Below are 18,225 nucleotides of genomic sequence, written 5' to 3' on the forward strand. Positions count from 1 at the left end.
AACAAAATCGACATAACTGAGGAAAAGCAAGGGCTTAACTACAAATCATGCTGGGCTCCCCTCTGAAACCATCACTTTAGCAGCCAGGAAACAATGGGTAAGCTTCCATTAGGTACAGCCTAGTAGGTAATATTAACTGTGTGATGAAGTTGCTGGTGGGTCCACATCATCTTCATCTACTTCACTAATCATTCAGTTCCAGCCTGAATTCAGCATACAAGTCTTTGGTGGAGACTCCTCTAATTACAGCTAGCTTACCAAGTAGCAACTGTCCCACATCCTTGATGTCATTGTACTCATGAAGAAGAGAAATGTGTCTGTCCAGCTCCTCAGGATTATAGCCATCTGCAACCAGTGCTGTGACTTCTTCGTCTAGTTTATCGAGTTTTCTGTTTAACTCTAGTATTGCTGTTTGGGCACTGCTTTCACAAAAAACATTCTGTCGAGACAGTCCAGGGGACTGCAATGGAGACTTGAAAGTTGTGTTACATTTTCGCATTGACCAAGCTGGTACCCTAGAACAAACCGAATATGAAGATAATATAAACATTTGTTGTTTTCAAAAACAGCTGCTCCAACTGCACAGTAATCTAACTTCCATCTGTGTTGTTAAGTAGACAAGCAAGTTTTTTTTTTCATCTGAAAGCCAGGCATGGAATCTCCCCTCGCACCCTCTACAATTCATACTGCTTTAGGACAGCTTTACGTGTACACTTCTGAATCTAAAAGCTCCACCTCCAGCCGAGGACTAATTTTTGAATAATGAGAGTCATTTTGTCATTTTTTGGAGGTTTTACAGAGTATACTTTTTTGGATTATAATATTGTTTGCATAAAGTGCACAGTTTATAGAAGGTAGATTAAGTGGGACATTATTTGTGAAGGTGGAGGAGAGTAAGCTTAGGGCAAAACCTTGGGGGAATCCATTGGAGAGGATCCCCTTTTAGATGTATTCTTCTTGGACTGAACTATGCAAGATCCTTCTTTAAGATTAGTGCAGTTTCACAAATGCCAACATTATAAAATTCCTTTAGCAAGAGTGTGGTTGACAGATTCAAGTGCCCTTTTTAATTTTATAAACAACGGTGAAGGTTGGGCGTCGAGCTGGCACCTCGGCATTTCGTAAAAATCTACTGCCAATCATTAGCAGACCGGAGTTCCGCTGTGGCGACCCCTTACTGGGAAAAGCCAAAAGACAAACAATAAGTCTGTTAAATTTACCTTTTTTCATTGCCTCATGTTTGCATCCATGCTGGAAAGCATGGCTGACTGTATAAACGTAGTCCAATAGCTGAGTATAGTACATTTTTTTCCATAATTTTAACTAATGAGCAAAGTATAGCAATGGGCCCAAAGTCTCATAAATCCTTGGGTTATTAGTTTTAGAGATTTCAGTAATAGTTCATCTTTCCAATTGGATGAAATGATGGTTGTGGAAAGGCTTTAATTGTAGATATGAAACAATGGTTTTGCTGTACACTGTGCAGCTAAACTTAAGAATTTGGAGTACATGACTAAATGTCAAAACCATACCTGCTTTGGTGTTGTGCACCTAAAGCAAAAGGGAAGCAGTTCATTTAGATTATCTAGAGCTGTTTTGGTCCCTGTTGTGCTTTTGGATTCAGGAAGGGTGAAGTACATATTCACTGCTATTGGCAATGACAAGACTGGGTTTTCATTTCATTTAGCGTCTTATTATTTAGTGCATTTTGTTTGTTGTATGCAGCTTTAAGGTTATTCGGGAAGGTTTTAAGTAAGTCCCAAAACTGTTTAGGGGATCTTTGGACAGATTTTTGTGGGGTTTTTTTAAATATATGGTGTACTTAGCTGTGCTTGTAGCTATTTCTGCTTTCTGTTCACTTCATAGGTCAGTAGATTTATGGAATTGTTGTCTTGTAGTTGTATTAACTACAGTCTGTTTTCCATTTTTTCTATGCCCTGTCTCTTTGTTTTAGTAATTGCCTGTTGTCTTGCGATAGCCATAGTTTAGTCATATAATGGTGTGAACACTGGCTCTTGATGACTGCCACTGTTGAAGTGGCACCATGACCTCATGAAAAGTATTAAAAGGGGGTTGCATATGGATTGATGGGATGTATGGATGTGGTAGTCATAGGCATGCTGTTGCCTTAAATTGTCTTTGTCTTCTACAAAAAAAATCAGATATTTCATGAGTTTAATAATACTGATTAATTCATTTAGTGCTGTTACTGTGCTGTTATCATTTAAGATTACATTCCAGTTAATGTTATTTAGTTCTGCTTCTAATAGTTCTTTTCTAGCATTTGTTACATCTTGCGTATACAATAACATGTTTTGACTTCTGTGTTTTAAAAGACCAATAAAGTCATGACCGGGTTATGATTGCGTAATGTTTTAAGTAAAAGTAGTTAAGTTATTTGCATTTCTCTGGCATGTTGATTTTGTGTACATAATAAAGGTGGATGGTAGTGTCTGCATGCATGCTCTTGTTGCTTATATGACAAGCTGGTGAAACCTACTTTACTGAGTATGTTGTTGTGGCTGTTTTTGTGATAGCCTAGTCAGTTAAGGTTTACTTAAGGTCACTAAAGGAAAAGAGAAACTAGAGGAGAAATGGACCATTCACTAGTGCGCATTGCAGTGCAATAGGAAGTAACCCAGCTTTAGCGGACACTGTACCACTTTTTGATTTATTATCAGTGGCATTCCCATTTTTGAAAGTTGGGTCATGAATCTTGCAGTCTTGTTGGAGAAAGTTTGTAACATGGTGTGTGTATATTCTATAGTGAGTAACAGTGTCTCCTTAACCACTACCTTGCAAGTTTCATTTGTTAGATATGACAATCCGCGGTGGTGCAGCGGTAGCATTGTTACCTCACAGCAAAAGGTTCTCCCGTTCGATTCTCAGTTGGAGTGCAGGGAGTGCCTTCTGTGTGGAGTCTGCATGTCCTCCCCATGGTTGGGTGGGCGTTCGAAAGACGTGCATAAATGGGCCTGCCTTCATTGAAGGTTGAACATCGAGCTGGCACCTCAGCATTTGTGAAAATCTACTGCCAATCATTAGCGGACTGGAGTTCCGCTGTGGCGACCCCTAACCGGGAAAAGCCAAAAGACCAACAACATGTAGCAGGCAAGAAAACTTTGCTTGGCCTGAGTTCGGTCATTGTGCTATGATCGAGTTAGAAGTCTTGTTGCTATCAAACAACTATTTCAAATTTTACAATGAACTGCTGAAAATGAGTGGCAACGTTTCTGAGGAGTTTACTAAGTGGCAATAGCATGGAATTTAGTCTGCAATCTTCCAGTATTGAAGGACTGGGTACTTTTAATGTCTGAGCACAGTGTAGGCACTTCTGTCACTGTGCTCCAACTCTGAGAAGAAAGTACATCATAGAAGGGAAACTGTTCAGCAGAAGCTTAAAACCATTTGGTCTGGGGATGTTTTACATGATTATATGACTGTAGTGAGGTAATGGTCATAGTATAGTCCAGAGATAAATAATTAAAACATCTTGTATTGAGGCTTTTTTAAAAAAATACATGTGAAGTTATAGTTGCAGGCTGTTTTCAAGAGGGACCTTACTAACTGCAGATGAGGTTATCTAGTAGGGTGAAGTTTTTTTTTTTTTTGCTGACCATCTATGCAGACACTAGGGTTACAGCACATTCTTCTTTCAAAGGACATACTGCTATAGGGGGAAAGGATCTGGCAAATGTCCTCATATTTTATGGGAAAATTACTTTATAATGTTTCTCTAAGTTTTGCAGAAAATTATGATACCATTACCTTGTTCAGGTTGCCTTGCATCCATTGGGGGTCAGGATCATTGGACTAATTGCTGTGTATGTATGTATGTATTCATGTATGTGTGTATGTATGCATGTATGTACGTATGTATGCATGTGTGTATGCATTTATGTGTAAAACCACAGTTTGAGTAGTCTTTACATAAGTTCACTGTCATCTATATTTTAGCCTTGGACACCTGGAATCCTGCCCTTTTAAAGTGCATGAATGTTAAATTCTGGGTAACATCCATAAGCTTATCCTTGTTAGCTTTACTAGGAGTTTCTGAAGATTGGCTCTCTGCCCCAGTTCCTACATTTATTTTGGCGCTTTTAGCAAATAGATTGATTCTGCTCAATTCCAGCTTATTATCCTGGAAGAATTGATGGTTACATGTAGTCCTAATTGCAACCCACAGTTTGTTGATTTGTTAACAGGTAAGCTCTCCCTATCCATTCCTCTTTGTTTCCAGTATTTCCTCTTACAGCAACTAGTCCCGGTCTACCTTGGCATCTCAGATGCAAATAGGACATGTATTCAAAAGCCACATGGCCAGTATAATAAAGAGTGAGAAATGTAGTCTCCTCATTTCAGTGCATGAAATCCATTTCTCAACATGCTGCAACCTAGGACTTGTTTATGCTAGTAAAGGGGGTACAGGGGGGCAGAGCCCTCTGCATGGGATGTGTGCTGAGGCTTTGCCTTTCACAGAAAATCCAGTTTTGGTTTCTAATCGGGAGCATTTATTTAATTTAGAATCAAGTTAAAAAAAAAACGGTCTTTAGTCACATAACCTGTATCCAACCTGGGTTCTATTCCTTTGTTCCTTAGCGTCTTGAAATCTTCCTGTGCAGCATATTGTTAGAAAGTTTGTTGAAATCCAAACATGCAGTATCCAGTACATTCTCTTTTTGTGTCCTGGCTGTTATGCAGTTTTACTCTTCTCTTCTTATCATCCTCTTTCATTCTATTTGTCTTTCTTGTTCTTCATCATATTCCCTGTGTTATCTTCCTGCCCTTTCTTTTGGATCTGTCTTCTGTTCATACACATCTGCACACTTGCAATATGCACACACACACATATATCTGTATTTATTCTAAAAATATATGTGTGTGTGTGTGTGTGTGTGTGTGTGTGTGCGTGTGTGTGTGTATATATATATATATACATATATATATATATATATATATATATATATATATATGTATATATATATATATATATATATATATATATATATATATATATATATACCAGCCCCCAGTGGATAGGAGAGTGAATTTTCCTGTCCACTACCAGCATGGCAATATCGATAGATGACGTAACACTGGCGAGCTTAAAGTTGTAGATGTGCTGCAATTTTGACCTTTTAGTGTCGATGTTCTGTGGTTCGACAAATTTATACTTATTTATATATGTGGCCACATGAACACACACTCACACACACACACACACACACACACACACACACACACACACACACACACACACACACACACACACACACACACACACACACACAAACTTGCACAGAACCACTGCTTTAACTTTTCTTCTATTTCTTCCCTTACCGTTATTAAATGATTGGCTCAAAATGGAATTTGACTTTTTAGTACTTTGGATTCAACTAATGCTGAAAGCTGTTTGCCGAACAGCACTAGGAAGTCAACTGGGAGGTTGTTGCTAAGTAACAAAGCCCCATTCCCCTTTCACCTCTTTGTATTCCAGTCAATTTAATAAAACTAGTGAGAAAACAATTCATACCAGATGCTTTTTTTTTTAATTTTCCCTTGTTTGTTACCACGGTTATGCAATTCTGGAAGAATTTATTGCAGTTTGTAACAGAGAGAAAGGAATGTAAAAGAGAAATGGAACTCCAATGACTTCATATCCCTTCTGTGAAACAATGTAACATTTTAATTGATACATTTCAGTACTTTCACAGAACTACTGTGCTTTTCCTATGTTTTCTGACAAAGCAAAGTGTAGAGCGAGAGCTAGAACTAAGTACAAGCTAGTGCTTTCATCAGCACTTTAGTTTCACATTCCAGACATACCTCCATTGACACTGATTGTAACTGTAGGTGCTTAACGTGACTACTGTATGACTTTAGGAAGATACAGTAATTTGATAGCCTGGAAGTGTGTTACCAGCTAAATAGGGACAGGTTACTAGTGAAATGATGTTGAGTTTTTGAGCTGAATTATATGGGGGACCTAGATTCTTTCAGGGAATACTCAGTTTTAGATATCAATTTTCTCATTTTAGCATTCTGGTTATGGCTGTACCTAGCAGACATTCAAGTTAGCCATATGTCTGAGAAACTATATTTTATGATTTGTACAACATTTTGTTTATGATTTTAGCACTTGTATTACATCTGTGACATGCATGTTCATTTCTTGGAGTGGTCTTGAGATCTGTTGGTTAGGTTTAGGAGAGGGAATTTGATGGCTGCACTGCTAGGTAAATCAGTAGAAAGAGAGTAGGAAGGTTTACTGAAGGAGAAGTCATTTGAGTTGCTTAAACATTAATTCAATAAACTCATTTTAATGTATATTGGTGATACTGCTGATATGGGGCAAGGGCTAATGGATGAATGAACATGTCTGGGCACAAACATATGTGATTGAAGGGTACACAGATGATGACTTGACTTCTGCTGTGCAGTCTTCAAAAGCAAGCTACTAACAGAAGCCAAGGACTGCTAGTCAGTAGTTGGTCATAGTTTTAGAGGTGTTTTGGCTCCCAGTGACATGCAGTCCATCAGTCCATCAATGTGTTTACCACCCCCCTCTCATATTCCCAAACATCTGTCTTCCCCAGACTAGTGGTTGCCCATATACATGGGGATAGCCAGAAGCAGAGTCCTAATTGTCCCTAAGTTGAAGAAGTACAGAGTGACTTCAGTGAGGATTTTTTGTATGCCCTTTTTTCCATCCATCTTTGTGACTATATACTGTACACATTACTGAGCAGGGCCTACAGTGCTAACAACATTTTAGGTTTTCATGCACTCACCCCATCCATGGTACCTCACACTACATGGTAGGCTTGATGCACTGTCTTGATGGCAGATCTTTGCTTTTGTCAGCAAACAGGTTCCTCACTATGGTAAGTCTTTCTTGCAAACACCCCCCCCCCCCATCTTAGGATGGGCTGGCTAACCTTAGTCACTCAAACCCCCTGCTATCCATCTTCTCGAACACCAAAGGACTGAGATCATCTGAGGCACAGTCAGCCCTTAACCTTCTGTGTCATGATGCTGGTTTAGAAATTTGGATTGGGATAGATTCATAAGCAACTGCCTGGATAAGTAATGTTTCTTAAAAGAACATATACAAAAATATATTAAAATCCAAATGAATGCTATCAGTTTATTTCTATTGCATTAGTGTATGAATTTTCATAGTGCGTTACAAATGTCATGTAAACATAGATTTTACATGTCTATAACAGACATAAAAATAATGCACACAGAAATGCTAAATATACAAGGAATTAACAGAATGTATACTGTGAATTTAAGCACTTTATGGGAAACTTTGTTTAGTAATTCAGGATGTTGTAGGCCTGCCTCTGTAAATACATCCTGCAGTGTAGATCAGCTTTTGGCTAAAATGCCTTGATGTACACCTTTCAACCTCTCAGCATTAGTAGTCATAGCAACAGACTTTAAAATCATGGCGGGTGTTACTCTCTTACTTTGGACACATGAGAAGAGTTTTTGTGAGTTCTGTTCAAGCAGCTTTATTTTATACAAACACATCACCATATAACAAAACCACCAAAAATACAGCAGCTAGAGTGTCAGTCAACAGCGTAGAAAAATATAAACGTAATAAGTAAATCACCATAAAACGCTGTCGCTGTAGGCAATCTGCAAGTTCACACAAAGTAAAAAACACACCTCCGTGTATAGAAAGTACTGTCGATGCGCAAGAAAGAAATAACAGAGGCAGGCCTGGCACTGTCCCGTTTCAAAGGTGCACTGAGGCAAAAGCATAAACAGTTCCCACAGTTCAAATACCTACAAAGGTATTCCGTAAGCTCACCAAGACGGTTCAGTGTTGAAAAAGTACTGAGCTTTAAGTCAATCCTAGGGAACTAAAGCAAAGTAAATCCAATATACTGCTCCAACACAGGAAATTGCAGTCGGTTATTCCAAAGGTAAAAAATCAGCTTTATTGACCAAACAAGTAAGCGCTTTCGCCGTTAGGCTTTCTCAAACTCTACAAAAGCACAAGTTTGCAATCATTTAAATAATTAATACTAATCAATGATAGGTGGAGCATGAATTCAAATATTAAAGCGCCACTAACTACAATATTACATGCTTTTCATTTACACATGAAATAAAATAAAATGCAGGGCAATATTGCCTTTTATATAAAACAGGTAAACAACCTTAAAAACATTATCAAAACATTCCCAGCAAACACATAAACCACATTTTAAAATTGTATAAAGCTTTGTTGCATGAATGTTATGAGCATAAAATGTTAACAAGATAAAAACATATTAGAGTTGTGCAAAGCCACTGTTAACAAACAACTGTACCTAATCTTTTTATACAATTAAAAACTTAATGAATACTCTATACATTTATGCCATGACAACTCAACACAGAAGTGTCTATAAAGAATTTGTTTACTGTCGCTCATATGCATAATAAGAGTAAACTGATCTATCCAAAAAAAAGGGGAAGGGGGGCTGTGCATATAAAAAATAATATGAGCGTGTAACCTAAAAAATGTACCTATAAACAAATATATGTCTCTCTATATTCCAACAACACTAGAAATCTAACCAAAATGAAAAATTTAATCAAATAATGTGGATGCAGTCATAAAAAATCAAGAGAAGAAAAGCAAATATATATATACACACTAACTAGGTGAGATGTCCTTAGCTACCTTCTTGGTCTATAAACCCTTCTACCCTTCAACACCGGTTTGATGTGAAACTTATCATTAAGGCCTGGTGGTTCATCGGCTCTACATCTAACTATCCACCTGAGTTCACATTCAAGAGTTCTGTTTATTAAATCACCTCCTCTTGGACCAGAAACTAGATGTTGTATAACCATGTAGTTAAAAGTATGCTCAGGGCCTGATGTACTACAATGCTTGGCTAGAGCATTGAAATCCGCTTTCCTGATGTGATAGTTATGTTCCCTTATGCGGTCTTTGAATGCCCTGTTGGTTTTCCCTATATAAAAGCGGTGCATGATTTGCACCTCGCTAAATACACCAAATTTCTACTATTACAATTGGTGTTAGTATTGAAGTAAAGCGTATATCCAGTAACTGGGTGCACAAGCGTAAGGTCCTCATTAATAAAAACACAATGATTGCACATGCCGCATGGTACAGTATTCAAATTCATTTTTATCTTATATGAGTTATTCCCTCCAAACTTAGGCCTGCACAATAATCTTTGGAGGTTAGGTTTATTTCTATGTGTGACCCTAGGTCTAGGTCCCACTATCTTAGCAATTTCACCATGAGAAAGTAGGATGTCCCAATTTTTTGCAAACATGTTTTTAATCTCTCTGGTATCTGTGGTATATGACACTATCGGGCCAACTATTGTAGCCCTAGTGTCTGATGCCTCATCCACCTGCCCTAAGACCTCAGAGAAATACGGTCTAGCTTTGGTTGACCGCAATTCATGTACTTCTAACAGGACTTGTTCTACTAGCATCTGATCATAACCCCTCTCTGCAAATGTTTTCCGTAATTCTTCTATTTCTCTATAATAACATTCATCCACTGGGTTATATCTGGATGCTCTCATAAATTGACCTTTTAAAATATTACGAAAAACGTGTGTGGGGTGCATACTGCCCCTGTAAAGTAATGTATTACGATGGCATAGCTTACGGTGGATCGAAGTGTTTAAGAGTCCATTGTCAAGCTTATACACTTCTATATCAAGGTAGGAGATTCTATTCTCTGAACTATTCAAGGTAAATTTTAAAAAATCAGTGGAAGAATTCATGATGCTCACAAAAGCATGTAGGGATTCCATATCCCCAAACCAAAGGAGGAAGAGGTCATCCACAAATCTACGGTATAACCCCACAAACTCCTTGAACATGGTTAACTTATAAAGGAAGGTTTCTTCCCAAGTAGCTATGACAAGGTTGGCGTAGCTATTGGCACAAGATGTGCCCATAGCTATGCCATCCCTCTGTAAATAGTAATCCTTCCCAAAAATAAACACATTGTTAGACAAAACCATTTCAAGGTATAAAGTAATCAGATCTATTTTATCTGTAGTGAAATCTGAATGTTCACGTAAATACTGTTGTATAAATGTAATACCTACATCATTGGGGATTACCGTAAATAAACTTACGATGTCCAAGGTGACCAGAACATACTCCTTCCCCTCTTCCAGGCCACTAGTATACGAATACAAATCCAATAAAAACTGTTTGCTATCTCTAAGTATATATTCATTTCTATCTACCAATGGTCTCAACATAGTTTCCACATAAATAGATAGTGGCTCAGTCACCCACCCCTGCCCAGAGACTATTGGTCTGAGGGGTGGGTCTGTGCATGATTTATGTACCTTGGGCAGCCCCTGTATAACAGGGATGACTGGATGCTCTACTTTAAAGTAAAGGTATAGCTCCTCAGTAATACTCGAAGACATGAGTAAATCATCAAGTGTAAAATACACATCAAAAATTTTTTGTCCTACTATCTCCTGATCAATGTTATCATAGAACTTATCATCACTTAAAAGTAAAGTCATACGTTCATTGTAGTCAGTTGTTTCCATTAACACAATAGGGCCCCCTTTATCAGCTGGTCTTATTGTAAGCATGTCGTCATTCCTCAGGTCCCTTAGGGCCTGTCTTTGTTTGTAATTCAAATTATGTCTGTGTTTCGTATATGACTGTGTGTGAAAAAAATTATGTATGTCATTCTCCATGACATTGCCAAATACTTCTAACACCGGATGTAACTGAGGTGTAAAAGTACTATTAGTTTTAAAACGTGGTGCTTGATTATTACATTCATCCATGCCAAAGTCCAATTTTAACTGTGTCTTTCTGGTGAACATTCTCGTGTCAATCACTAAATCTACGACATCATCACCACAGGTAGGTATGAAACTTAAACCCCTATTTAGGACATATTCTTCATGCTTAGTGAGGACCCTATTTGATAGGTTAACAATTAATGTGGAGTCCTTTCCCACATCTTCTTGAGTGTGGGGCCATTGTAATCCTCCATAGACCCCTTTCTTTTGTGCCTGCCCCTGCTCATTGAGCGTTGTCTTCCTATGTGTTGTCCTACTGCTATAGGGAAAGGGACATTAACATTCTCTGCCACCTCATTGTTGGATTTGTTCCCTATTACCACTTTGGGTCTAACTACCATATCATTAGAGTTGTCTGCACCTTGTTCATCAGGTAGTAAATCAACTACATGTTCTCTACTCTGTGCTTGTACAGCTGAGCAGACAGTCTGCCCAGGAGTAACATTGTGATTTCCTGTCTCGGGTAAAACAACTACCCCTTGTATATGCTGCTCTTGTGTGACTGAATTATCATTCCCATGAACTGTATGAATATTAGTGTTAGGTATTCTGGTATCAGTGTCAGGATTTCTGGAAGGTTGTACCGTTGGTACTCGTGCATTCATCCTTGAATCTCGTGTGATGTAACTACCACGAAAATTGGTAGCTGTATAGGGACCAGATGTCCTTCATGGATGCATCTGCAGTCATAACAAGTGGGTTGTCCTGTCGTCAGGCAGCCCTGCAGTCGGCCGGATTCCAAAGTCCGGGTCCAGCTTCGGCTGATGTCGCACTCCACCCGACGTCATCTCTGCTGGTCTTCGGGTATAAAAGCATCAGCCGACGCCATTTTCCTCAGTCTTTCTTGCCGCGTGGCGAAGCAGAAGCTGTTCGCAAGTGCGGTCGGTCGGATCCAGAGATTACTTCTACCGAATACTACGAAGACTTCTAAAGCTAAGTACCCGTTGGGGACTCTTTCTTGCCTCAGCCGATGTCAGAAAAAGTTAACAATTGTTTAACCTGTGGGAAACAAATACCTCATAAAGATTTCCACTCTTACTGTCTGCCTTGTTTAGGCCCAGCCCACGGCGTAGCAGCCTGTTCGGCCTGTGCCTCTTTCAACCGCATCGCTCAAGGCGTCGGTCGGAGTTTGCAGAACAGTTTTCGGTACTGATTTTGCGTACATTATGCCGTCGGATCCTCCGACTACCCCAAAAACGCAAAGATAAAGACCGACACTGCGATCCGCGGTTTCGTCCGAAACCCGGCAAAGCAAACCAAGGAGTGTCTCGGTTTCGGCGAAACCGAGAAAACTGCTCAAAGTACAGCTGAACCTATTCTTACAACTGAGGCCCCTGCTACAATTCTTGAATCGACCTCAGAAATTTTACCCACTACGGTGGTTGACTTATCAGACACCATCCCCTTGGATGTCTCTACCCCAGCACGTGGTGCTGCTAGGCCTCCAGCAGCCATGTCCATTAAGGCCTTCGCCAGGGCTAAAGCAGCCAAGACTACTAAATCAGTGCCTGTTAAACCCCTCATCCAGGCCCTCTTCTAGTTCTCAAATGCTTTCTTTGGCAGAAGATTTAATTTCTTTAATTAGAGGATCTCAATCTCACCCAGTCAGGGCCTCTCAGCCCCCAGAGAAGAGACCTAGGGCAGAGCCCCCTGAGCCAGTGTCTTCTGATGATTCTGCTGATGAATCAGACATAACTGACCAGCCTGAGGCTCCCTTCTCCAATTTTGAAGATTCTGATGCTGAAGAAGCCATTCCAGCTGCTTCCCCACCAGAAGAATTCTCCTTTGGGGAAACCTTGCATGCCATGCGAGAACAGTTCCAATGGCAGCAACAGGATTTTCAGACTCCAGAAAAGACTTAGGACCTTTCTGCACCTCCCACAGCACAGGCCCTTAGCTATACCTCCTGTTCTCTCTGTGGTGGATGATGCTTTCAATGATGTTTGCTCCGCTCCAGATTCTTTACCCCAGCCCTGCCAAACCAGACAGATTTTACAGGGTGCCAGATACTCATCACCACCTTTACAAGGCCCCTCTTGCAGACCCAGAAACTATATCCCAGGGTCCCAAGGCAGTAGCCGCAACCACAGCTAAAACCCTATTCCTTCTGAAAGGGAAGCAAGGTCACTAGACAGATGGGGTAAAAGGTCTACACTTCAGCTACTCTCTCAGCTAGAGCTTTAAACTGTCAGTTTCACATGATACAATACCAAGAGTTTATGCTTGATCAGTTAACTAAAAAGCTAACTACTGATGAATCTCTTGATAAGAAATATGTATTAGAGATGGTAAATAACATACAACAGGTTAGCAACCATTCCTTAAAATGTGGCTATGATGCACTGGAGGCTTCATTTAGATCAGCCATGACAGGCACAGTGATAAGAAGACATGCATGGCTAAAGGAACAAGCTTTACCGGATCATGTTAAAGCTAAGTTGCTAGATGCTCCTATGGACAAGACAAGTTTGTTTGGTACACCTGCCCAGCAGGTTATGAAGAAAATGGAAGAAAAGGCAAAATCTGTTCAAACTGTTAAAGATTTCCTGCAGGTTCAACCCCAAGGTTTAGCAGGAACTGGCCTGCCAAATTGGTCCTTTCCTGACTCCACAAAATTTCAAAGGGGCAGGAATAGACGTTCCAGAGGCAGAAACCAATCCAGAGGAGGTGCCTACAGAGGACGACAGTGGCAAGGTAACAACAGAGGCACAGACACAGCCACTGCCACTACATCAGCACAACCACAGTGACTTAATCCTAAATCCGCCTACCAGGGAACAAATAGCAGCTCCTCTAGGCGGAAAGTTAACCTTATTTTCAAAGAACTGGCACTACATAACAAAAGACAAGTGGATTTTACAAACCATAGATCAAGGTTACCGGTTTCACTTCCACACTTTACCAGTCAAAAGAGGAATGCCAAATCTACCTCCAAATCAAACTACTACGCCAGATAATGGAGTTAGCAAACATGAGAGCTGTGGAAAGAGTGCCAACAGCAGAACAAGGAAAGGGGTTCTACTCCAGACTATTCCTAGTTCCAAGAAAGGAAAAAAGTTGGAGACCAATTCTCGACCTGTCCACCTTAAATACATACATCATTGTCCCAAAATTCAAAATGCTGACCCTACAGCAACTTCTTCCCATGCTGGGCAAGGAGTCTTGGCTGGTAACTCTAGATCTCAAGGAGGCATACCTGCACGTCCCAATTCGACCAATCTGCAGAAGATACCTCAGATTTCTTGCAGGATCAGAGCACTATCAATTCTCAGCATTGCCCTTTGGCTTATCTACTGCCCAGAGTATTCACAAAATGCCTGGCATCAGTAATCGCCCATTGCAGACTACAGGCAATTCAAATTTACCCATACCTGGACGACTGCCTGCTACAAGGGGACAACAAAGGCAAGCTGACAACAGATTTACAAAGGGTCATTTACTTGCTACAAGGACTGGGATACACAGTCAATTTACAAAAGTCAAGGCTGATACCATCCCAAACAAGGACATTCTTGGAATTGGACACAGTACAACAAATGGCATTCCTGACTACAGAAAAACAAAAAGAACTTCCTCTTTACTTCTTGGCACTAACAAAACTGAACAAGTTAACAGCAAGAAAATTTCTACAGGCCTTGGGCTTCATGGCATCATGCATAATCTTGGTCCCATTTGCCAGACTACATATGAGAAACTACAGTGGTACCTAAAGAATTTATGGTCCCAACACAGACACAGTCTAGAAACAGAAATCCCACTAATTCCATGCTTAAAACAGGAGTTCCTATGGTGGGCTCAGGCATGCCGGTCAAACCCAGGCCTGCCCTTCCGCAGATGTCAACCAAGCCAGACCATCACAACAGACGCTTCAGACCTAGGATGGGGGGCCCACATGCTGGACAAATGCGTGCAAGGATTGTGGACACAGGATCAACTTCACCTGCACATCAATCTAAAAGAAATGCTGGCAGTAAAACTGGCAATCCAAAAGTTCAAACCATTCCTCAAAGAGGGCCAGTTGATGATAAGGACAGACAACACCACAGTCATGTGGTACATCAACAAACAAGGAGGCACTCATTCATACCCCCTATGCAGAATGACCTTGGAGCTGTGGACCCTGGCACTCAGCTACAACATTCAGTTACAGGCAATATTTGTACGGAAAGACAATACTCCAGCAGACATACTAAGCAGAACCACTTCGGATGCCCACGAATGGAAGCTGCACCCGGACATCTTCAAGACCATCTCAAAGAAATGGGGAATGCCACAGATAGACCTATTCGCATCACCTCTCAATCACCAGCTCAAAAAATTCTGCACAAGGACATTCCACCCACTAGCATGGAAAGTGGACTCACTCTCCTTCAACTGGAAAGGCCTAACAGCATATGCATTCCCTCCTCTTCCTTTGATACACAAGGTACTACTAAAAATCAAGGAAGAACGTCCAAGGATAACCCTGATAGCCCCAAACTGGCCAAGACAACACTGGTACCCACTACTGAAGAACATGTCTCGAACAACATGTGGCCAATACCCTGATGCCTTTGATGTTAACTCAGAACAACTACAGCATCATACATCCAAACCTAAAACGCTGCAACTGACTGCATGGAACATCACATAGCAGCAGCTAATCCAGAACTTTCCCAAAGAGTTAAAGACATTATTCTTGAAGCACGCAGACCTTCAACAAGAAAGAACTATGCTGGAAAATGGAAAAGGTTTGTCATTTGGAGTACCGAAAGAGGGAAAGATGTGTCAAACATAGATATGCCTAACATTCTGGAGTATCTGGCCGAACTTCTTCATTCAGGCCTGTCCTACTCCTCCATCAAGATACATGCATCAGCTATTTCAGCAGAATACAGCTTTGATCCTCCTGTTTTTTCACACCCTTTGCTCAGGCAATTCCTCAGAGGAATCAAGAATGTAAAACCTCCAAGGAAACCACCATTACCAGCTTGGGACTTAAACTTTGTGCTAGAAAAGTTGACACTAGCACCCTTTGAACCAGCAGCAACAGCAGACCTACAACACCTGTCATGGAAAACTGCTTTCCTACTGGCAATCACTTCAGCAAGGAGGGTTTCAGAACTACAGGCCTTAATGGCAGTGCAACCCTTCCTAATCTTCCACCAAGATAGAGTGTCCATGAGGACTAATCCTACATTTATGCCTAAGGTGGTATCCAGAGTATCTTTAAACCAGGCAATCCACCTACCTTCCTTCTTTCCCAACCCACAAAACAGAGGGAAAGAATACTGCATACCTTGGATGTACATAGACAGCTACGCTACTACTTGGACAGAACAAAAATAGCAGAAAGACTGACCAACTTTTTGTAGCCTATGCAACAGGAAGGGAAGGAAAAGCTATTTCCAAACAGACAATCTCCAAATGGATAGGAAATTGCATACGATACTGTTACTCCTTCCATGGAAAACCAATTCCACAGAACATAAGACCTCATTCTACAAGGGCAACAGCCACTACCACAGCCTTCTTACGAGGAGTGGCAACCAAAGACATTATTGAGGCGGCTACTTGGACCTCCGTGCATACATTTGCCAAGCATTATAATTTGCCTCTTTATTCCAGATCCCGAGCAGGGTTTGCCACTGCTGTACTGCAAGGGATCTTAAACACACCATAATCTACTTTATCCTCCTCCCTAGTTGGCTATGGTATTCTACCCACTTGTTATGACTGCAGATGCATCCATGAAGGACATAGTACAGTTTTGTACCTACCATAAATGTAGATGTCCGAACTGGATAGCATCTGCAGTCAGGATTACCCTCCCTCCTTCCCTCTGTGGTATTCCTAGGGTGTTTACCCTCCTAATAGCTAGCTGTTGGAGTCTTTTATGGTGTATTTGTTTGTATATATGTACATATATGCTTATTGTTGTGTTTACCTCTATCTATTTGGAAACATTGGCATCTATCCAAATTTTACCCTGCAAGAGGGCTACTGGCATCTGGGGCAAGAAACACTGAGGAAAATGGCGTCGGCTGATGCTTTTATACCCGAAGACCAGCAGAGATGTCGTCGGGTGGAGTGCGACATCAGCGGACCCGGACTTTGGAATCCGGCCGACTGCAGGGCTGCCTGACGACAGGACAACCCACTTGTTATGACTGCAGATGCTATCCAGTTCGGACATCTACATTTATGGTAGGTACAAAACTGTACTTTCTATTTTGTTCCCTAGGCCAAGTGAACACTTGGTTGCTACTGAAATCCCTAACATCCCTACAAATTTTCACTACAAGCACAGAGTAGAGAACATGTAGTTGATTTACTACCTGATGAACAAGGTGCAGACAACTCTAATGATATGGTAGTCAGACCCAAAGTGGTAATAGGGAACAAATCTAACAATGAGGTGGCAGAGAATGTTAATGTCCCTTTCCCTATAGCAGTAGGACAACACATAGGAAGACAATGCTCAATGAGCAGGGGCAGGCACAAAAGAAAGGGGTCTATGGAGGATTACAATGGCCCCACACTCAAGAAGATGTGGGAAAGGACTCCACATTAATTGTTAACCTATCAAATAGGGTCCTCACTAAGCATGAAGAATATGTCCTAAATAGGGGTTTAAGTTTCATACCTACCTGTGGTGATGATGTCGTAGACTTAGTGATTGACACGAAAATGTTCACCAGAAAGACACAGTTAAAATTGGACTTTGGCATGGATGAATGTAATAATCAAGCACCACGTTTTAAAACTAATAGTACTTTTACACCTCAGTTACATCCGGTGTTAGAAGTATTTGGCAATGTCATGGAGAATGACATACACAATTTTTTTCACACACAGTCATATACGAAACACAGACATAATTTGAATTACAAACAAAGACAGGCCCTAAGGGACCTGAGGAATGACGACATGCTTACAATAAGACCAGCTGATAAAGGGGGCCCTATTGTGTTAATGGAAACAACTGACTACAATGAACGTATGACTTTACTTTTAAGTGATGATAAGTTCTATGATAACATTGATCAGGAGATAGTAGGACAAAAAATTTTTGATGTGTATTTTACACTTGATGATTTACTCATGTCTTCGAGTATTACTGAGGAGTTATACCTTTACTTTAAAGTAGAGCATCCAGTCATCCCTGTTATACAGGGGCTGCCCAAGGTACACAAATCATGCACAGATCCACCCCCTCAGACCAATAGTCTCTGGGCAGGGGTGGGTGACTGAGCCACTATCTATTTATGTGGAAACTATGTTGAGACCATTGGTAGATAGAAATGAATATATACTTAGAGATAGCAAACAGTTTTTACTGGATTTGTATTCGTATACTAGTGGCCTGGAAGAGGGGAAGGAGTATGTTCTGGTCACCTTGGACATCGTAAGTTTA

General features: G+C 40.6%; 2 protein-coding genes across 2 annotated transcripts in view; one reads left to right on the forward strand and one right to left on the reverse strand.

The window, feature by feature from the left end:
• LOC122811979 overlaps positions 1-18,225 on the forward strand; it is a 1,339,201-nt gene that overhangs the window by 196,288 nt on the left and 1,124,688 nt on the right. The gene's annotated exons all lie outside the window — the stretch shown is intronic.
• Positions 131-753, reverse strand: LOC122811980 (DNA repair protein SWI5 homolog). Its single transcript, XM_044084180.1, has 2 exons — positions 672-753; positions 131-515 (listed from the first exon to the last, which is right to left on the reverse strand). Exons 1-2 carry the CDS (start codon positions 683-685, stop codon positions 185-187), a joined length of 345 nt encoding a protein of 114 aa, XP_043940115.1. The 5' UTR covers positions 686-753; the 3' UTR covers positions 131-184.

The sequence above is a fragment of the Protopterus annectens genome, chromosome 9.part0, assembly GCF_019279795.1.
Source record: "Protopterus annectens isolate FY-2018-M chromosome 9.part0, PAN1.0, whole genome shotgun sequence".
Classification (NCBI taxonomy): Eukaryota; Metazoa; Chordata; order Ceratodontiformes; family Protopteridae; genus Protopterus; species Protopterus annectens.